General features: G+C 43.4%; 1 protein-coding gene across 2 annotated transcripts; it reads right to left on the bottom strand.

Moving 5' to 3' along the window:
• Nucleotides 1-635: 635 nt before the first annotated feature.
• KIF4A (kinesin family member 4A) lies at nucleotides 636-22,208 on the bottom strand. 2 transcript variants are annotated; one of them, XM_075161916.1, is made up of 31 exons: nucleotides 22,137-22,208; nucleotides 21,718-21,856; nucleotides 21,491-21,605; nucleotides 20,648-20,838; nucleotides 20,264-20,356; nucleotides 18,827-18,993; nucleotides 18,480-18,574; nucleotides 18,156-18,275; nucleotides 16,720-16,895; nucleotides 15,643-15,704; nucleotides 14,815-14,950; nucleotides 14,242-14,300; nucleotides 13,928-14,033; nucleotides 13,151-13,216; nucleotides 12,654-12,839; nucleotides 11,879-11,982; nucleotides 11,425-11,569; nucleotides 10,823-10,933; nucleotides 9,976-10,059; nucleotides 9,279-9,392; nucleotides 8,878-9,033; nucleotides 8,363-8,457; nucleotides 7,784-7,913; nucleotides 6,747-6,917; nucleotides 6,250-6,357; nucleotides 5,405-5,482; nucleotides 5,214-5,315; nucleotides 4,363-4,524; nucleotides 2,866-2,985; nucleotides 2,022-2,144; nucleotides 636-1,428 (listed from the first exon to the last, which is right to left on the bottom strand). In XM_075161916.1, exons 2-31 carry the CDS (start codon nucleotides 21,838-21,840, stop codon nucleotides 1,243-1,245), a joined length of 3,684 nt encoding a protein of 1,227 aa, XP_075018017.1. In that variant the 5' UTR covers nucleotides 21,841-21,856; nucleotides 22,137-22,208; the 3' UTR covers nucleotides 636-1,242. The 2 variants fall into 2 exon arrangements, with proteins under 2 accessions (XP_075018017.1, XP_075018018.1); XM_075161917.1 differs by having other exon boundaries at nucleotides 14,815-14,947.
• Between the last annotated feature and the right edge of the window lie 13 nt (nucleotides 22,209-22,221).

Here is a 22,221-nt window from a genome sequence, read left to right as displayed (position 1 = left end):
CTTGCAGTTTTCACAGGCAACACTTGCCTGTGCCTCACAGGGCTCCTAGCACAGTTTTATCAGCGAGAGCTCTGCCGTGCTCTCACACCTCATAAAAGGAATAATCTTGTCATAGAGGGAAGGGGATGTTACATCGCCCCGTCCTGTTGATACTAATTTTATTTAGGAGAAAGCATGCAGTTATCCTGCAATGTTATTAGAGGCGTGCCTGAACAGCTCCTGTGCAGAAAAGCCTGCTCAGCTTGCACAGAGCCAGAAGCCATGAAATTGTTAATACTGCACCAAGCCCTAAAAGATCAACATAGAGGGCTCTCACAGCTCAGGGAAGGTACGGTGCTAGCGCAGCATCCGAGTTGTCCCTACTGCCCTTGGACAAAAAAAAAAGAAGTTACATGTGAAGAAGCAAGCCTCACTTTTTCTTCATGCTGCAACTCAAAAATGAGGAGGTAGTGGCAAGCAGCAGTAGCCTGTCTGGGCTGCCTGCTTTTTGAGTAAGTTATGACAGAAAAGGATCCAGAGCAGTCAGTACTGCAACTGCTAGAACAGTTTTGAGACTAATTTTAATTGCAGAGATCCTAGAGTACCTGTGTGGTTCATTGTACACAATAATGTAAAATTAAGTCAGGGTTTTTTTTAGTAGTTACTTTATTAAAGCTACAAAACCAAGTTAAAATTACTACAATATTCACATATGGCTAGCAAGTTTCTAACTTCATTGAATGAGGATACACCAGTGCCCCGAAGGGTACAAAACCACTGGCCATTTCGTATCTGCTAGCTAGTTAAGACTACAGACAGTGCCTCCTCGGGATCAAGCACCAGTGGATCTCACACAGCAGCTTGGAACAGTTCCTCGTGCTGTATTGGAAGAGACAGTGCCCAGATTTCCAGTGCAAATGCAAAATCTTTCAAGATTATGGATTAAACTGTACCCAACGTGTTCACAGCTCCGGCTGAGGAAGGCAGCTGGAATGAGCAACCTGGGTAAGTCACCTCCACTCCCTATGGAGATTTCAGAGGAGAGTTTCTTACCAGGGGCTCAAGTCCCACACATACAAATATTTACAAAGAAAATCTAGCAAGAACTAGTGTTTGACTCCCTTGCCGATGCCAGAAGCTGTCAGGCACAAGTCATCAGGCTTTTGCTGCAGCAAGAGATCCCAACACTCTTTTAAAAAGTCACCAGCAACATGGTCTGAGGAAGCACAGCACCACCCAGTCATGGGGCAGCTTCTGGGCTCATCAGTCAAGCTCCTCTTTGATAGGGGTACAACCTGAGAAGAAGCTGGTATTGCTACTCAGCATTCTCTTCTTTCTCTTCACAAGTGGTATCTGGTTCTCTTGGGACTCCTCATCTCTCACGAGCAGGGAAGCAGCGGTGCTGGGCTTCTTCATGAAGACATCTTGGTCTGTGATATCTTTCAGGACCTATCAGAAAAGCGAGGAAGACAATTTTGGAGTTGGTCACTGCCCTGAAGAAGCCAGCCAGCTTGCACTGGAGCTTGGAGGCAGCACATACAGAAGTTGCCAGGCCAACATCAAGAGTTGCTTAGTTTCTTTACTCAAGTCAAAATTCTAAAGGCAAATTCATGGGCTGAGCAGGAAGAGACAGCATTTGGAATAGTGTGCAGAGGGTACACATGGAATAAGTGAATTCGTTTCGCTGAGGCAGTTACAGCTGCCAAGTCAGCGAACACAATGGCTTAAGAACAGTAAGTTTGGACGTAGACAGGTATGATTTTGTCCTATAAGCTCCTCAATTACCAGTCTCTGCTTTATTGCTGGAAGGTGCAGCAGGAAAGCATGGCAGGCCTGTATGGCAAAGTTTTAGTATGAAAACTTAAGAATTCAGCAGACTCAAAACTTAAATACAAGCTGGCTTCACAGCTGTAGTCTGTTCAGAATTTCCTAGCAGCAGTGTATCATCTTGGGTTTTTTCTCCTTTAAGATCCATCACTAACCCTAAAAAAGGTACGTGCACATTCAGAACCACTGTTCTTTCTCACAGCTTCAGGCAGTACCTTTGTAGTTGGTGTGATGCACACAGGCTGAAAGAAGGTCTCTCCTGCAGTCACTTCAGTGGGGTCTTCGAGTTTGAAGGAACCTTCCGAGTCCCTTGTTCGGTCCTCACACAGTGTGGCGTCCTAAGGGGCAGTACTGTTTTGAGGCACTTTTACAATATCCACCCCTTCCTTTCCCACCAACAGCTGAAGAAATACTAGGGGTCCCTAAGCCACCTTCTCTCCAGCTGCGAAGTAATTCATAGTACAGGATGCTAGATGCCTCTGTCAGGCAACTGGTCTTGTAAAATAGTCAGTAATTAAAGAATTACTATGGGAAGTCTCTGCTTCAAATCCCTAAGATCCAAAAGTAAGGCAGACCTTTCTAGCAAGAGTTCTAAGGAACATCAGTTGCTCATGAACCTTCCTGATGTTACAAATTATCCCTTCCATTCTTTAAAAAAAAAAATCTGAAAATGAGTTACGTTTTTGTGCTGTCTGAAGCTAAGATACAATTTTTATTTACTAAGTGCAAAAGAATTAAATTGTTTGCCTTAAGATTCATGGCTGACAACTGGCAGTCGGTAAATCTATGCGCCTTGGGACATCACGCAAATTTCTATATTTAGTGCAAGAGCCTGGTACTGCAGTGGAAAACTTTGTACTAAACTACCACAGATAAACACTGCATTATAGTGACACTTAGCAGTGTTTCAGAAAGGTGCATAAGCTTTAGCTTGACAAGCTGTGCATGTACACAAATAGCATAACTGCTTATCCATTCATCCAGCTTTGCTTAAACACACCGTGTAGTCTGGACGTTGGGTGCAGGCCCTTCCGCACCCACAAACGCAGCACTACTCACCGGAAAGCCAGGGTCTCTATTTCTGCATTTTGCAGAGTCACAGCTACAGCCTTCGGTGCAGCCCACCTTCTGCTTCCTGCAGCCACACTGTCTATTTCCACATCGGCCCTTGCAGGAGCACTAAGTAAGAGAAGAGTTCTGTGCAGAAAGAGCTTTGGTGGTTTTACAGACTGCACCTAGACTGCCACAGCTGTCAACACCTGAAGCAGTCCGAGGGACAGTACCATCCCCAAGCTGCCATGAACCTTTTATTGTTTCACTGTCCGTCCTGCATCCCAGGAAAAGAAACAAGGTCTTTCCACCTACAGAGCCATCTCTTGCTTCAGTATCCCCAAAATAAGCATCTTTGATTTCTCAGTCCCTGACTTCAAGTTATCCAAAAGGGTGCCAGTTTCCGTGTCAGTTAAACAAGCTAACATTTGCACACTAGGAGGCAAACCTGAGTCACCGTACCTAGGGCCCTCCATCTAGATGGAGGTGACCCAGTTTGGCTACTTCATGGCATATCAGAGCAACGAATCTCTCTGCTAGCCTGGGTCCGTGAAGCAGTAGCAGACTGCACGGACCAGCTGCTCCAAGCTACGGTTCTGAACTGAGCAGTAACTTGCACTGGAGTTCCACTGGGCTACACAAACAAACTCAGAAGAGCCAAGTGTCAAGCACAAACCCTCCTCCCTGCAACATGGCCCAAAAGAACTCCCCCAAAAGCAAACCACCGATAGTACTGTAGTTCAGAATTTATCAGGTTGGCAAGCTCCAGTGAAAGGAACTAAAGCTAGACCTTTATATTCTTTTTCTGTGGTAACTGCTGACATTTTCACAGTCGCTCAGTAGTGAGGTATGTAATAATTTACCCCTTTGTGCAAGGGGAAGAAGAACACATCCCACAAGGGGGGTCTAGCTTCATAGCAATTCAAGCCCAGAGAGGCCCATTGCTTCACAGTGACCTGTGTTCAGCACGTTCAAATCATCTCTTCCATCCCATCAGGAATTAACCGAGCAGGCTGAAGCTTCAAGCCCAGCAGACTGATGCAAACAGAAGATGGAAGCTGAGGCTTCTGTCAGGAGTAGGAGCCACAGTACACTGCGGTGGGAACAGTACATAGGGATACACGACAGGCCATCCTCTTTGTCCCCTCAAATAGGGTCCATGAAGGAATAAAGTTGCTGCTAGGGCTCACTATTTTGCTGCTGTCTGAAACATATAGGCCAGTTCAGTCACAAGTAGCAGGACAGAACATGTGCCTCTCGGTAGAAGATGACCTGTCCAATGAAAAACTGTTTAGGAAGGTGTTGCTGACTGTAGGCAACTCTTGCTCTTTCTGTCAGAATATGATAAATAACCAGTGCCAGCAGTACTATCATATTAAGGCTGTTCAGAACAGTAGTGGAGACACTACAATCTCACTGTTTCTCTGTACACGTACTAGATCCTTAGGGATACAGGCAAGTGATTCCCTTATAGGTAATAACAAGTCAAAGGTAACTGGATCTTACCCCCATCACGCTTTTCTTTGCTCCTTTGACTGCTTTTACTGGAACCCAGTCTGCATCCTCCATCTCCCCTCCAGACTCCCCCGAGTCAGAGAACAGCTCTTCCACATCCATTTCTGGGGTTGGTGCACGGGGTTTTGCTGTCGTTTGCCGGCGAGTCTTTGGCTACACACAGAAATTACAAGGTTTGAGGCCCCAGAAGGAACAACAGTGGGTTTACATTTTATTAAGGCACTTCAGAGTCCCACCACCACAGCCCCATTCCTCTCAGACAGCCAAGAAGGCTGTAGGGCTAGGGAGGAGACAAAAGATGAAATTGTCAGGATTAAAAATTCAATCAGTCAATTTAAACTGCTATAGCTGACAAATCCTTGGATATTTAATAGATTTGTGTCACAGTCTTGACAAAATAGTTTTAAATCATTATTCCTCCCAGCACTAAGACTTGGCTCTTTTGCAAGGCAATGATTAAGTTTTCTATGACAGATGCCTTGCTCCGTGATTCAGAGACTGGAAATGCTACAGAGAAAACACCTGGATTACTAGGGAGGATACAGAGTCAGAGATAATTAGACTGAGAAAACAGGTTTGGGGTTTTGTTTTGGGTTGTGTTTTTTTTTTTCTTTTTTTAAAGATTGAAAAACTAGCACAAGCTGGTTTCAGAAGTATTCTGAAAACAGAAACCTTGAGGACCTGTCTGAAGTAGACAACAGGCCTACTTCAATAAGCAGAACAAGATGCCTTCTAAAAAGCAACTTGGGAGAAAGAAGCCAAGATTACTACTAGCCAACATTGACTTTTGAAAAGAACCCAGGTACAACACAAGCATGAAAACTGGTATGCAGCATCTTTACTTTGGGTGGAATATAATCAAAAGAAGAATCTGGGGACTCAGATGGCATTTGCTGAATGTGGTGAAGCTTCTGTCCACTGGCAACTTGGAGGAGCAGCAGTTTCTGTTAAGAGGGACAAAGGTTAGCTTTGCAAGATACATTAACCCAACTGCCAAGAACCTCTTATGACTTGTGTCTGTACCAATCTCTACCTGTTTAAGAGTGTCATTTTCCTGGAGAAGTTCTTGGTTCTTCTCACAGATCTCCCTCATTTTCTCCAGCTCTTCCTCCTGTTTGCAAGACAAGATGATATCTATAGGCTTATGTGGGGGTAGCACAAATAGGAAAATCTACCTGTCCCAAAAAACTATTTGGATCTTTCTTGCGACACCAGAGGGGTTTCTTTGTATTCTCCAACAGGAGATCAGCACTGACTGATCAGGAAAACCATTAGTGTTACCACCTTGTTTTATGCATAACATTGCCAATACAACTGAGAGAATATGATCCTTTCCGAGTGACCATTTAAGATATAAACCTCCCTCTATTTCTAAGGCTTATCTCCAAATGAGGTGCACCTAGGACTGATTAAGCTTTAATACATCACTGACCATGCCCTTCCACAGGAGCTTGCTACACCACTTAATTCTCTTAGCAACAAGACAAGGTGCAGCTTGTAACATGTTTATATGATCAAGCTAAAGTTCTTCCATTGCCAATAGCACAGTGGAGCTGTGCTCAGCAAAGGATTAGTAATAGCATGTTGAACACCCTAACTAAAGGTGTTCCGAGCATGGAAGAAGTTCGTTTGAGCTGGTCAGATTGTGGTAGGCCTCATTGTTGCATTTACATTTATTTAATGGAAGAAGATACATTGAGAAAAAAACACAGGCTTATTCAAATCTGTATAACAACCATCCCCTGTAACCAACTGAATCGAGCAATCTTAGCTACAAACGGAAATGCTCTCAATCCTTCTGCACCTTCCTCTCTCTAAAGCCACGATTCCAAGTAACAGGTAGCCCTAATGAGCACACCCCCCACATCCAGACACTACCTGGAACCTGAGTCGCTCTTGCAGCTGTTTCTCCTGCTCACTTAGGGAATCTTCCAGTTTCTTCTCTGCTGCTTCTTTTTGCTGAAATTGGCTAAGCAGGTACAGAACCTAAAAGCAAGTTAACATAGCAGAGGCAAAGAGGCGTGAATTCCTGGAGACATCTGTCAGCCCAGGGATTAAAGGCCTTGACAATTTCAGAAAGATTCTTTCTGCCACTTCCAGCATGATTCTGCCCTGATCTACTTTAAAAGTTATCTTTAAGCCTCACTTAAAGCATTGCAAAAAGTTACTGAATAAAACAACTTGCATAGGACAGAAGATGAATAGTGAGATTTCTTGGGCTTTTGTTAGCTATCCTGCAAAAGTCTAAGAAATCTTGATCAGATATACAGCAAGAGACTGGTTTCAGCACAACACTTTGCCTTTATCTCTGGGCAGATCTGGGAAGCAGAGTCCCAAGACACAGGAGCTCTCAAGATTTGTCACTTAAGTTTTACCTTCTCCTGGTGGTGTTGTTCCTGCACCAAAAGCTGATTTTGGAACTCAGCCTCCATCTCCGTTACATGGTTTCGCTCTTCGATCAGCATCTTTTGCATGTCTGAACAGTTGGCTTTACTCTGCTGAAGGCTGCTCTCCAACTTGCTTTCCTGCACTTTTGAGGAGACCAGCTGAAAGACAAAAGCAAGATGATTGCTTGGGTCAAGGAGTTCCATGTTTCTGTTGGGGCAGACATGCTTCAGCCTGAAGGCAAAACATTTCTGCTTAACTTCCAACCACCCTAAGAATTGGACTGGCTATCAGCAACAAGAAGGCTAGATGAGACATTCGGAGCTAGACATCTGACAGCCAGTATAGAAGTGCAAAACAGATAGCAGGAAGTTTTGCTAACAGTTCTAGATTGATCTCCCTTCCTGCAGCACTTTAAATCTGAGCATTGCAGGGCATTCAAAAATGAATGCTCTCTCATATTAGCTCCTTCATTCTTTTCCTTTAATTTCCAAGCACCACGGACTGATATACGATTCTGCCATTCAGTTGCTCTTTCCTTGATTCCACATTAGCCCGATTCCTACTCTCTCCTACCCCCAATCTTGTTCAAGCTTCTCCCATCCCAACATCCATTCCACTGCTTCCACTCTGACCTCAGAGAATGGTCCCCTTATTTCCCTGCAGATTGCCTACTTGCTCAGTAAGTATTTTTTAGGTACTTTCTCTTCTCTTCCACTTCTGAAATTTGTCTCTTCCCTTTTACTATCCCCATGCAAGCCTTCTGTAAGCACAGCTTTAGCTGGTATCTCCAGACCTGTGTCTATTCTGTTTCCCTATTCTTTTTGGATTTCACTTCCCAAAGTGATCTACAGTACAGGAGAATATTTTAATCAGAAGTTGTGAGGGAAATAAACCTCATCCAGTACAGCAGTGCTTCACTTGAATTCCTCTCTGCTATCAAACCTGTTAGTCACTTCCTTTCATTCCTGGCTAAGCACTTAGAGCCTTTGTTTTTAGTGATAAAATAGGCAAATTCAGAATTTACCTCTCCAAGGAGATACTTCAAAGCACATTTAGCCTCTAGAATTGTTGCAATACTGTCCCAACGCTGTTTCACACGATCTCCATTGTCTGCATCCAAGAGTTTCTGCTGTAGATCCGCTATCTGGGCACTCCTTTGGAAGGACACATGTATTTGAGGTTACAACACAGGAGAAAACCTGGGCTAGTGTCTGGTCTAAAATTACTATTACCAGAATAGTAGAGAAAATAGTTCAATTTTGACTGCTTAGTACAGCAGCTGGAGTCTGCAATGCTATACCAGGGAGTTTCTCCTCCCCTCCATGCTTCCAATTAAAAGTGCAGCGTTTCGCTCCTACAGAGATGCTCAAATAACTAAGAACAAAGCAATCTTAGTAACTGATTAGCGTCCTCATATCCCCACATTTTGGAAAAATTCGGAAAAATTCAAACCAGGAAAACCACATGGTCTTATTTCATAATTTTTAGTGTCAGTGTATAAGTTGTTTTACTTTCTCTTTTGTTTCACAAAAGAGTTGTAGATAGAGATGAGGAAAAAAATGGAGGCAAGGCTGTGCAAATCAGCTTTGTCGTACCGCCTTACCTGAGCCCCATCTCAGTTTCCAGGCTTTCTATCTGCTTTGATATGGAAAGGTCCATCTCCGAAGCCTGCAAATCTGCGAGGGAGTAGGTGCGTCTCTAAAGAATTACAGCAAGGGACAGAAGTGAGCAATAAGTGAAGAAATGCACACAAGACTGGGCTTTCATTTACAGACATTTCAGCAAAGAGGAGCCATACTATTATAAAAGCCTCCAAGTATCTCTCTATAGCTTAAATTCCACTGCTCCTTCCCAAAAGCATAAAGTCTTTGATAAGGGGTGTTACCCACTTACTCCCATCAGATGCATTGCATTAAGTACCAAGTTACTTCAACAACTCAGTTCCCTGACATGCCAGAGGACAGTAACAACATTAACCTTTTCTTCCAGAAAGGGAACCATCTCCATCCCTACCTTCCGAGGGAAAAGGTCAAACAGGAGTGAATAAGAGTAAGTGACAGTACTTGCTGAACAGCCAGAGGTGTGGGACAGGGAAAGTGGCATTTCCCTCTCTCTTACCCGGAGCTTTAGAGGTGGGTTTTCCCCAGCTTCTTTCTTCTCTTTAAGCTGAAGGAGCTCCTGTGCCAAGATCTTTCTGTCCTCCAGAAGGTCTGCAAGGTGCCGTCGAGCCTCTTCAGTACTAACAAGAACCTCTACTTCGTTTGCAAGCCAACTCTGGAGGAAAAAAACACCAAAACCTAAAAAACAGTATAGTGGTTCACCGTAGTCTCAACTTCAGGACTGAATCCTTCTCTGAAATGCCTTCACAGATAACTTGAATAATGACATTGCCTCCCTTAATGTGTAACTCCATGTTCCTCCCCTCTGCTGTCCAGCCATCAACCCCAGCAGCACCTACTGAGTTAACAAAGCTAAGTTTACCCATTGTTTGTTGGAATGCATGACATATTGTCACTCACTTTTACTCGTGCAGCAACTCCTTCCATTCCCCGATTTTGACTCTCCTTCCGTTTATCTGCAGCCTCCCGCTGTTTCTGCAGAGCATCCTTTAGGCGCTTGTTAGCAGCTGCTGCCTGTAAAATATTTTACACAAAAGCTGAACAGTAGTTACTTCACTTAATCTGCAACAGTTGAAAACATGAGATATTCACAATGCAAGTCAGACATTGAGACAATGAGAAGAGAAGTTAATAGGTTAATAAAACTTTAGGATTAACCAAAGACTAGAGAGTTCCTGACCTAGTTTCCGATGCTGAGATTCCCAGTTTAAAGAGAATCTGCTTCTAGGCCTAAAGGTAGAAGAAAACATCCAAAATGGTTTCAAGATCATTTCTTCTATACAGCCATCCTGAAAGAATTTTGAACTGCAATCTAGTGTATCCACTCAAGCTCATTTTACACTTTCTAGCTTGGGTATCTGTAATAGATTTGCCACAGTAGCCTGATGCTCAAAGGGTAATTTATCCTTTAAGGAGCAGATTTAACTAGAATCCTTCAAAGGCTACAAGACAGCATGGTATTTTTCTACCAAGAGAAAAGCACCAGACCTCCAAATTGCTTTTAAGAAGTTTCTGCATATCCTATTACAACCTTCAGCCACCCTTTGCAGACCTTTAGGAATTGGTCAGAAGTTTCTAGCAGATATTGGCTCCTTACCTCTTCTGTTTTGCGCCGAAGTACATTGGCCTGCTTCTGGAAATCTCGTTCTAGCTTAAGTAGCTCATATTGTCTCTTGCGATCCTGCAGGGAAATAGTGTTAAGACAGATGGAAAAATCACATTACATTAATACCTATGGCCAGTTTCACACTTTTTGGAACAGAATAATTACATTTGCTGTTCTGCAATGCAAATGGTTCATGATAATAATTTCACTGATCATTACAAGCTTAAGCCATGTAGTGCCTCTGAAAACAAATGGCTGTAGGCTTAAAGCGGCTAGAAGGGGCTCCACACTTTCCATCAAAAAGGTTTAGGAGCCTGAAGGTTGTAAGAGACTGCAAACCAAAAGTTTAAGAGTTAGTGTCCCAAAGCATCGGGGAGCAAGCTTTTTACAGTAAGAATTCCTGTGAGATGAGAACTCAAGAGGTACAGATGTTTGCTCTCCATTACACTTGAATGCTACAAGCCAGCTGGATTTCATTAACAATTCTCACTGTTTACCTGCAGATTCAATATTCCTTTGAAAGTTTAAATACCTCCCATTCTGTGGCCAAATCCTACAACTTTAAATACTTAAAAATATTAAACATATTTGCCTTCTGCTTTAGAGCTGAATCATGACGACCGCGTTGATAGCTTTAAGATTACCAGACACAAGCAAGCGAGTCAATTTACGACAACTGGTGAAAGGTGGCAACCATATGAACTAATGTTATCTTCAAAGCATTCCCCAGATGTTTTTCAGATGCTTGTAAGTTAAACAAAGTCTTGCAGCAAACACTTTAATGATTTGTTTCGCTCTTCAGAGGGAGGTACAGTTTGGGGGCTTGTTGTTTGCTCACCCGTTCTTTCAGCTGGATCACTTCCTTGTCCTTCTGTTGTTTCCATTGCCTGAATTTCTCAGCATCATCTTTCATTTGGCGCATCAGCTGTACCCTTTGGTTTTTCATTTCCTGAAAAACAGAAATGGCTGGAAGAATTGTCCAGTACTTGCATTCTGGGTAGTTTCAACCTACATTCCCCTAGTGTGTCTGTCAGAGGTGGGGAGTGGCAGATAGGAAATTTTACAGTGTGCTGCCCACTCTGAGTACATGCCTAAGGACACTCTCAAAGTGCTAAAACCCAGGAATTCATTTTTTAAGGCATAAAGGGAAGACAAACATGCACAGTATACACATGGAAATCAAAGTGAAGTCAAGTGATTTGACTGAGGCAATAAATTATCAGAATAGCTATAAGACACTTTGGGCTTCTTTTATTCGTCCAAGTCTCAGTAGTCACCTGCCTATTGTATTACACCAGCCACAGTGGTCACATTGCCAGAGGAATCTTGCCAAAAACTGGTGTTCTCAGTCTAACAAAACAGAAAGTGAGTGCCTGCTGTCTGGAAGCTGCTTTGTCTACACTGGAGCAAGCCTGAGAACTGCATGCTAGGATTAGTTACCCTGATCTCCTGGTTCAGTTTGGAGACAGTGCGTTCTGTAGATTCCTTCAGCTTTAAGAGCTTTGATTGCTCATTCAGCTTTTTCTTCAGCTCATTAATTTGCCCTTCCAACTCCTGGAGTCTTTTCCGACGCCGTTCACTCAGTCTGTAAAGAAATCACACTTTAAAAACAGCCCCCCGTAATAACTGTTATTCTCAAACAAGTACTCTCCAACTTTAGAGACACCTTATGGAAAATGAAGCAATTGTGTATTATCATCTTTCCCACTGATGAAAGCCCACTATCAGGCTTCTCTGCAGTTCATACAACTCACATGGCATGTTAAAGGGATGCATTTGCATCAAAAGAAAGAGTTTTTACAAATAGAAGTAAGTGCAAGACAATGATTTTTCACTGGCGCATTAACACAATTTTCAGTGCTGTAAGCCGCACGGCTTGTGTAGTCACTCTTACTTGGCTTGGTTGACATCCTTCTTTGCCATATGCAGAGCAAGGATCAACTCCTCCTTTTCTTTTTGCAAACTGCTGACCTCCAACTCCAGATCCTTGATATTAGTCTAGAAAGGACAAGAGTAGTAAGCCTCCAAATAAAAACCTTGAAACTTCACTCTAAAACAAAGCTTTAAGATAGGAGGCCTTGAGAAACTACGTTCCTTTCCAACAGGCTGTAAACCACCTTGTCTAAAAGCAGTATGAGTGTCAAAAGGGCTAGTTCTCCATACACCGAAATCTTAGTCAGTCCGCAGAACCATTGTAATAAACTAAAAGTTATGACTGAACAATTTCAGAGGAGATCCCAGCACAGCTAGTGAACAGGGGAAGCCAGAGCAGCTGGCTGTACTATGAGAGTTAACAGAGAAGTACTTGCATTTTGGCTTGGTGCAGCCAAGCAAACCACCAAGTAAAAAGCAGAGAAGCCCATTTCACATAGAACAGCTAGTGGCTAATAGTTTATTTCAGGGAAAAGACAGTCTTCTGGCGGCAGAGCTATTTGTAGATAGCTAGGTATGGTCATCTCCTCATCTTCTCTGCTGACACCTGTAGTTAACTCTCCCCCATGCCCAAGGGGGCAAGTGATCCAGCTTAAGGAAATATATAGACCCAATAAGAACATGCTCATAAGAGGACAGATCTTCTCCTCCCTTCCTTCCTCAGCATGGAGCGACTGCATTAATTGGGAAAAATAAACTGAACACATCTTTACAAGAACCACTTCAGAAGAGTTTACCTGGTATTGGGACTGAATGGGCTCCAGCTGACTATCATTCTGAGTCATTTTTTTGGCAAGTGCCTCTTTCAGAGTCAGGGCTTTATTCAATTCAAGCAGCTCTTTGGACATCTGTGCTTGACGGAGGGCATGTTGAGTGGTGAAGTCATCCGAGGTTCTCTTGGTATCCTGGCCCATTTCTGCTTCCTGGAGGAGACACAGTAATGGGCCAGAGAGGCCAATCCAAAGCTCTTTAACTATGTGATCACAGTTTCTGCAGAACACTTCAAATTAATTTTTTTACATAAAAAATTAGATATTCAGAAGTGAGAACAGGTTACTGATCTTGAATGCTTGGAGCAAATAAGAGCATAGAAAGGTAGCACTTACAAAAGTGACACATACTATTTATCAAATATTTGGATTAGAAAACTAGCGTAAGGACGCAGATAAGAGGAGTGATGAGGGGATAAAAGCATGCCCCGATAAGGCCTGCATTGCTGGACTCCCTCACTTACAGCTGTAGCATCCTGTTCAGAGTTTGCCATCTCTGTAGCAGCTTCCATTGTGGCAGCATTTTCACTCTATATAGGACAAAAAGGAAAATGTTGGTAAAAAGTGAAAGATTAGGTAAAATGAAGCTAATAAGTCTGTTGGCCTATTATGACAAAGCATAATGTTATTCTCCTCTGTCCAGAAAGTTGTCTCTAGAAAGCTCTAGAAAGAGGATGCTATTGTCTTCCTCCTTTAGTAAAGTAAGCATACTCCTCCTAGACTAGCTGGACAAGGCATTCTTTCTAGTCTTCCCTGAACTCCAGCACTGGCAGCCAGCTCCTCACAAGAGTAAGGAGTCTGGGAACAGGAGCAATGTCTAGTAAGGAAGAACAGAAAAGTTCCTCAATTAGACGAAGATTTGACAACTTCTATTTAACAGTGTCAGGTCCCTGCAATTTGGGTTGCTCATTAATACTACCAAGTTTATAACTCTTCTTCTGACTTCTGGATTGTAAATCCATGCTAATCTTCCACTATCAAATTCTTTTAAGGAGAAAAATCTTCCCCCACCACACGCAGCCACTTAAGCACAAGTGGCCTTTCTGCAGCACTAAAAGCACAGCAGGACAGCTTGTTTTGAAGTGGATATCAAGAGTCATTTAATATTCGTAATTCCTGGGCTCCTTAAGCAAGGCTTCTGCAGAGTGGAATCCACTGCTCAGCAGATTGGCAGAAGAGCCCTAGGCTTCATCAATAAACTCGCTTGGCACACATTCTTCTCTCTCTGGATTCGGTCTTACCTGCAACTGAGCCAACACTTGCTGCAGATTGCGAATCACCTCTACATTCTCTTTTAGTTCCTCGTCTTCCACAGTCTCTACCAGCTTCTGCAGATCAAGCTTGCATCTGCAATGCAGACGTGGGAATAAGTCCATGAGTATTACATGGCACGTCTGTGTCACACACGCCAATGAGGAACAACTATCCCCACTGAACATACAAATGAGTTCTGGATGAACAAACATAAATTGACTGTATCGAGTTTATCCCAACAAAAATATTTAATGCTGAAAGACATTTCCTTAGCACAAGTAGGGTGTGGAAACAGACTTACACAGCATGTTGCTGAAGTTGCTCTAGTTTGGCATTCATCTTCTCATTTTCTTGTTCTGTCTAAGAGAAGTCAGAATTATACTGAATTGTATGAAAAGCAAGACAAGAAGCCAGAAAACAGCTAATTTATTTGTAGCAAAAGATATGTGGTCAGTTTGTGGCAAATCAATGCACTGGAAGATCTTGCATGATCCTCGCCACTAGTTCATTTAGACTTAACACCCTTTTTCGCAGGAATATACACTGCAATGAATCAAAACAAAGCAGAGCAGGGGGGTGGGAAGAGAGGGAGAGCGCACATGCACAAGTTGTATTTAAAACATTAAAGCAAGAGAAAAGCTGAAAGATTCAGGTCTGCTTTCCCCACTGAAGTCACCAGATCTATAGGCTCTGACAGGCTCTGGGAGACTTTTGGTTCTGACTACCTGATAGCTAGAGATTTGAAATAAATGTGAAAGGAACATTAGAGAGAGATTCCTAACGTGCCATTAGTACAGGAGCTGCTATTGATTAATCTTCAGCAAAAAGGGGAAGTCATGCAACTTAAAGCACTTCTTGGGTAACTGAACCTTACCAGAATGATCCTCTCCAACATCTGTGCTGTCTGACCAGCAGCCTCACTCAGCCCTCTGCTCAGCTTTTGATTCTCCGCCATTAGTGACTGGTTCTTCTCCATCAGGGACTGAAGATTCTCTGACGGTGCCATACTACTAAAACATTAAGGACTGGTTTGCTTGTGAACATGATTTTGCTAGAGGTTTGTAATAGCACTGAAATTACCTCCAAGTTTCCTAAATAACTTGCAATAAATATGGGTCGTGGTAGTGGAACAGAAATAACTGGAAGAAGTCTAATCTGAATTCAAAAATTTAAGTAATACAGCACACCAAAAGTAGACATATGCAAGAGAAGAAAACACCCTTTTGAAACAGTAATGCTGTTTAATCAATGCTAAGTCTGTAAACTGCATGTACTTGGGTTTTGAAACATCCTCAGAAGACAACACCTATACAATCCAACTCCTCCCTGCATTTTGTGCCTTTAAGAACAATGGAGATGGAGGTGCCCTGTATTTAGAGGTGAGGAAGAAAAGAGGGATGGATGGATCTGAGAAACAGATACTTAGTTAGGAGACATTGCCTAGTTCCTCTTGTATTTCCTACAGCCAATTTTTGCAATCTTAAGGGGTTTGCTACAAAACTAAGTAACCCATACATGTGTGGAATTTCAGTAGGCATGGAAAAAAAGAACAAAAGGAAAAAAAAATTGTCCAGATCCTATTAGAAAGCAACCGTTTGCTCTACCCACAGTCTACAGCACTGTCTGGAGCAGAGGTGATCTAGAGCCTTTGCTGGTGTGCGACAGCCATCGATTACATTGAGCATTAACCTACAAAGCTTACTTGAGAGACACTGGGAGGGTCCCTCCATGGGCCTGCAGCAGTAACACCTGTAGCTCTTGCACCTAGGAAGACAAATAATTACTAGTTGTAAACCTCTCCCATATAGTAACTAGATGGTTGAAGGAACACTATTAAGATCCTTAGTCTTAGTATGAGTCATTTGTTCCACAATTGTCCTTTTACCACTGCCTGTGGAAAGGAATCATATTGCTATAGTATTTCAAGTAATTTACTCCTAAAAAAAGCTATCTTCTCTTCATCAGGAATGCTCAGATCAGATCACCCACAGACAGTTGACATACATTCTGTGCAGGGTGTCAGAGACCTCGCTGATCCAAGGGGCAGGTCTCCCACTTTGCTGAACCAATGCTCTGTTGCTACCTTTCACATGACATAAAGAGTTAGGTCACTTGCCTTCCTAGGCTACTTGAATATGCGATTTGAATTTACAGTGTGTTAATAAATATTCACTAGGCTCTGGTGAACACTCCTATGCAGCAAGCAAAACCACTTACTTGCTCCATTGTGGAACAAGATTAATGAGTTCTCCTATGGAAAGGTAGCATGAAAGACTACCATATGCACACAGCCAAGTAAGCACAGCAAGCCTGGTTAACTCTCATCGGTAGACAAGCCCTTGGGCACTTCTAGCTCTGGGTTTAACCAAGTCTAGTTTATGCAACTTATTTCCCTCTGAACCTGACCACATAGGAACACTCTTCACTTCCTACTCTGTGCTGGACATAGGCAGGTGATGTCAGCAAGGCAACCATCACTGTGTTTCTAATTTTGCCTGTAGCCTAATGGGCATGATTTGTTCAGTGGAAGGGAAATGTAAATCACACTAACACTACCATTTTTCTATGGCATTGAATAGTTGCTGTAGAATTACAAGAAATATTCATGTATTCCCTTTATATCACTTAACACTGTCATCTCAAGAGACAGAGAAACACATACTAAATATTTTTTGCATATTTTGTGTAGCTAGGCATCCTATGTCTTTACTCGCCGTTTACTGAGCTTAGCACTAAAAGGATAGATCTACTCCTCTCACATGAAGAAAGCACCCAGTACCTGCTGCTTTAGATGATGCAACTCAGCCGCCTGGGGATCAAGGTTGACAATTGGTTTATTTTTTATTTTTCTTGCTCTGTCAGCATAACGCAGAGTATTTAGAGTTTCTTCTAGATTGGAATCCGCTGGGCTTACACAGGCAATCATGAGAGTGTGGCTGTTACCGCCCAGAGAATCTGAGAAGGAAAACAAGGCATAATTAAAGCTTTGAGAAAGAGCAAGAATGACTAGTGGGATATCATCATTAAGATATCTAAGACTGCCTGCGTGCATCTCCATACTACTGCTAGAAGAAGACATCCAGCCGTAGTTTTGTGTCATTGTCATCTACTTTTTCCTCTGCCCCAGTCAGTACTATACTAAAGAGCTTTTTTGAAAGCCAAAGTCCCAAAGTTACATCTCAGCTCTAAGCACCAATGGTTTCACATCAGAAGCCCCAGTAATATTGTTGTCCTGTTAAGTAATTTCTGTAACTGCTGTAATTTCTGTATGCCATTTCTGGCATAGTTCTTTCAGGTTTTCCCCTCCTTTCTCCCACACAATAATACTCAAGACCTCCATGGATATCCAGACATCAGAATTCACACTATCTTCCAATTTAAAGAATGATTGGCCAAGAACATGTTTGTGCATATCATCAAGCTGCATGGCATTTTATCCTTTGGTTTTACACTAACACATATTGACTACTTAAAACTTTTGATCAGAAAAAAAGGGCCCCACATCCAGCTCTGCATAATCCAGTTTCTTTTTATTAGATACTTTCAGATATGGAAAATACTGAAGAGCTTAACTTTTTGTACCAAATTATTTAACTACCAAAAAAAAAAAATCCCAGTAAATTGCATTACTATAGCTATGCCCATATTAAAGGCTAATTTAGATAAAATGTATTAAAAGACCATCACAACTACTGAAAAATAAGTACCACAAAGACCAGATATTCAGACTAAGAAAACAAAACTAAATGTGATGCGCACAGTGAAGGCACAGACAGCTTGGGCTTCATTCTGGTTGCAATATCCTCCAGTGAGTAGCTATAATTAGGGTATAATAATAGATCTCTGCTTCCAGACTTAACTTCTCATCTTTCTTCTCCCCACCAAAAAAGAAAAATGCACTGAATTTGTCTAGTTTCCTCCTGTCACATAGGAACTGCAAAAGAGCAGGACTCAAATGAGCCCATCTCAGTGCATTTGCAACCTAAAAATAAGAGTATGGAAAAGGTCTAGCTTCAGTGAGAAAAGGAACTAAACCAATAAATGCAATCCCTTTGTCAACAGCAGCTACTGCTTTGAACTGTGGTTGTGTGGCTGTTGGGTTTTTTTGCTACTTTGTTATTTATTTTGCTACTTTGTTATTTTGCTACTTTTGTTATATTTGTTTTTGCTACTTTGTATCTGTAGATTTAGGCTTTATCATTCTCTGTCTCTTACCTTGCAGCAGTCTTGTTAGCTTTGAGTCTCTGTAGGGGACAAACCCACCCTTTTTATTTTCATCACCAAGAGCACTAATCACATTCCCCAGGCAGAGGAGACCTCTGTTTATGTTGATGCCTGCACACAAACAGATGACAGTGAGTAGAGCCACCTCAATAGCTAGGAATTGGTCATTTCCTGTCCTTATTAAAAAATTTAAGAAGGTTAAAAAAAGCGCATTATAAGGGTTAAAGAACTGCTTTGCTTTTCCTGACAAGGACTCAATTTATTAACTCAAAAGTGGTGAGAAACCCAAGCTATACCAGTGCTTTTCCTACAGACCTTCTTTTAGTCTGTCTCCCTCAGCCTTGGTCTTCTTTTGTCTCTCAGAGCCAGCAAGATCAACCAGGTGTAGCTTGGAGTGAAAACTGCTGTTCCTATGGCAGAAATAAACTATTTTACTCTCTCAGGTAAACATGAAGTTAGGAAAGGAGCAGTCCAGTGGTTACTACAGTTGAGCTACTGGGCTGAAGAATGTACTTCATATCAGAGACAGCCAAAGAAAGGAACTGCCTCAAGAGTAGCTCAGCTGAGTTCATCCAAGACCAAGAAAGAATGACAGGACTATGAAATTTAGAGTAAGTCTGACTCCTAACAACTGCTAGGAGTGGCTGCGCGATGACACTTACTTGTCATTTTTCTTTTTCTGATCAATGCAAATGGTGAAGATGGCATGGGACCGTGAGGACTGGGAGTTCATTGCCGTGGAGGCCACCGTTCTGGAATTGTTCCCTTGCTCTAGGCAGGATACAGTATCTTGGGCACAGGCGACATTTCTTTCTGTTAACCCTATAATCTGTATCCAGGAAGAAAGCATCATTTATCCTCTCCTTCCTTTCACCCCGACTTACATCAGAAAAATTATCCTCTGTCTTAGACTACGGCAGACAAAGTAAAGTCTCTGTGTCAATAGGCATTCACAAGAATCAGAGTCTCGCTTCAAGGCAGAAGTTTGGTATGGATTCCCCCAGCAAAGATTTATTCTGAACTCCGCATCAGTAAAAAAGTCGCATCACCTCTCCCTCATCCTATTCCTACATGCACACACCAAGTTGGAGCTTGAGCTATGGGACGGAGCTTGAGCTATGGGACGGAGCTTGAGCTATGGGACGGAGCTTGAGCTATGGGACGGAGACAGGGCTCCTTAGTAGTCTGTGGAGAAATCCCTAGCTGCCCTCAGATATCCCCTGGCCAAACTGGGAACTGAAAGTTGTGCCAGTCACAGGCAGAGAAAGGGGAAACTGGCTAAAGGAGGTAGGGTATTTGTGCGAATAGAGTGGAGGGGAGGCAGGTATTAGGGACATAAAGGACAGAGGGGACTGAGCAGTAGGGACTGGTCATGCTCCTTGGCAAGCTTGCGCTTTCCCCGAGGGGCCTGTCTCCCTGGATCACAATGCCGCTACTAACACATGGACGAGTCGCACCCCAGTACTTTAGAGATGACAGTGAGCAGCACAAGATTACACAAAAACATTCATGGATCAAAGCTACAGGTGTCATGCACACCTGACCCGTGCATGTGACAACCAACAACCTACCCACCACTGCAAACTGAAACTGTGTGAATGAAGCACAATGAATGGATGGAAGTTTAACTACAAAATAAGCACACAGAGCAAGCTGCAGCACAAGGTTTTTCTACACTATAGCACACATCTGTACAAAATTGCTAAGAAAATAACTTGGGCACCTAAATAGTTTCCCCTCAGTATCCCTTCGTTGCATGCTATTTCTACAAACTGAATAGTACAGTTGCAACAGAGTTTGAAATTTGGTGAGGGGACCCAAAGTACAAGGTTCTCAGATATTCAACTAAATCAGCCTTCAAAAAAAGTCACAATATGACTTGCAAGTGGCTTTGTCATGAATGTCTAACCCTATTAGTGTTACTCTGAGAAAACTTAAGGATCATCAACAGCTCAATTTTGACAGGAATGAGGAGTTGTGATGATTTCATATGCACTAATATAAAGCAGTGCTCAGGGAGTCAGACAGTTGTTTCACCGAAACATTCATCCTGAGCCATGTCACCCCCTTATGTACCCGTATCTAACAGGGCAACAGACCTTTATGCCTTCTTTCGGATCTTCCCGTATACTGATTTGAGAAGACCGTTCTCTTGATGGGCACAGCAGGTCTAGAATATCCTCATTGTAGATCTGAAAGCATCAGAACAGCAGTTCAGAGCTAGCAGCCTCGCAAGAGAACAATTTGCATAAAGAAAGATGTACAGTTCGGCTGAATCACAGCTAACTTTGTATGACATTCTATTCATTTCACCTTTAAAGAAAGATACCTAGGACTCAGAACCCAGTTCCTGACAAAATCTTACATAGTTTTAGGTTTTGATTTAATAAATACCTATTACTTGAAGGAGGTGGCCTCATTAAAGCTCACTTTATCTGTAATTCATAACTTTATAATAGTTTGGAAATCAAAACAACTTTTACCTCTAGATAAGAAACCTTGAGGACGAATTCCCAATCCTGCCTTTGCTCCTTCTCCTTAAATAGCAGTTTGATGACCCGAGGGATGACCCCCACACTAGGTTCGTGCTCTTGATTGGCAGTGTAGGTACCTCCCATAGAGTACGTTTTTCCAGATCCTGTCTGTCCGTAGGCTAAGACGGTAGCATTATACCCTAGGGGAACAAAGGATGCCCGGATCAGACGGTCACGTGGGAACCAGGAGAAACTCTAATGAACAAAGCTGCGTTCTAGTAAAAGCATCCTTCCAGAAAAGCACTGCCCCTCACTGTCAGTTTATGCAGCCTTTATGCACAAGTCACAGTTAGCAACATCAAGGAAAAAAAGTCAATGAAAAGCTCCCCAAAGCACAGATAAAATTATTATTCCAGCTCTTTTTTAAGTCTGCTCTGTTGCTTTACTAGAGTTAGTCATAGAAACACAGTGCAAGTTCTCTGTCATCCCAGCTCCACTATAGCATTGGTAGCAGCTTCTGGTATAGGATGCTTTACAATTCATCCTATTATTCTTGGTAAAATTCTCTTGCTTTACATAAACAGCTTCAGGAACCGAAGTGACCCACTGAACGCACACAAATCATTTTGATAGCCCTATGGAGTATACAACAGGTTGTAAACAGGTGAGATCTGGCACTTCTCACTAGAGGCTGGAGTCAGTGTCTAGATAGCACAGGATTTTATTTTCCAAGATCAAAGAAGAAATGAGTTAGAATGCAGAATTAGACAGCACAGCACCTTCTTCCACATGGCTAAGCCCACTAAAATCCCTGGTATTTTAAAATAGAGCTTGACCTCTATTAGCACAAACCTTTGAAGATGCCCCGTATGAGAGGGGCAACAGCTGTGTTGAAGACTTCCTCTTGCTCAACAGAAGGGTCGAACACGTAGTCATACGTGAAGGACTTATCGTTACCTACGACCACCTGCGGAGGAGACGAGGACAGACAGCGCTGACTACAGCACCCTGGCAGCAAACCCCGGGGCGGAGGAGGAAGGCAAGGCCGACCCCCGGGCGCAGAGGGCTGGCTCCCTTACTTGCGGTTCCCCCGGCACGAAGGACAGGCACATCTGGCACCCCTCGCTGGTCTCCTTCGGCACCAAGGGGCGGCAGCGCAGCGCCACACGCACCGGGATCACCTTGTCATCTTCCCTCACCATTTTCAGTCGCCGTGGCCTGCAGAGGAGCGGAGCCGGGTGAGGCCTCGCAGGAGCAGCGCCCGCGGGTGCCGGTAGGCACCGCCCTGGCGGGGCCCAGCGCTGCGGCCCGCAACCCCCGCCCGAGGCCTAGGCCGGAGAGGCGCCCAGACCCCGCTACCAACCCCCCGGCCCAGCGGCGGACCAGGCCCTCCGGGCTCCCCGCGACGCCCAGGCCCCGCCGGGCCAAGACGGGGAGTGCGGCGGCCACCAGCAGCCCTGCCTGAGGGGAGCGGGGGCGCGGCGCTGCCCCGACCCACCTGGAGCCGCCGCTGCCCGTTGCGATGGCGGCGCCTCAACCGCCAACATTCAAACCGGGGCCGCGCGCCGCAACCGCCAATCGCG

This window comes from Calonectris borealis, chromosome 13, assembly GCF_964195595.1.
Source record: "Calonectris borealis chromosome 13, bCalBor7.hap1.2, whole genome shotgun sequence".
In the NCBI taxonomy this organism is placed as follows: domain Eukaryota; kingdom Metazoa; phylum Chordata; class Aves; order Procellariiformes; family Procellariidae; genus Calonectris; species Calonectris borealis.
This window is presented reverse-complemented; position numbering and strand designations above follow the sequence as displayed.

Bases quoted from the DNA above. Each gene is read 5' to 3' on its own strand.
- KIF4A (XM_075161916.1), bottom strand. From the start codon at position 21,840: ATGGTGAGGGAAGATGACAAGGTGATCCCGGTGCGTGTGGCGCTGCGC. The intron at 20,839-21,490 runs GTTTGTGCTAAT...TTGTTCCCCTAG, and splicing joins CATACGGGGCATCTTCAAAG to GGTATAATGCTACCGTCTTA. The intron at 7,914-8,362 runs GTAAGGCGGTAC...GTCCTTCCAAAG, and splicing joins GAAACTGAGATGGGGCTCAG to GAGTGCCCAGATAGCGGATC.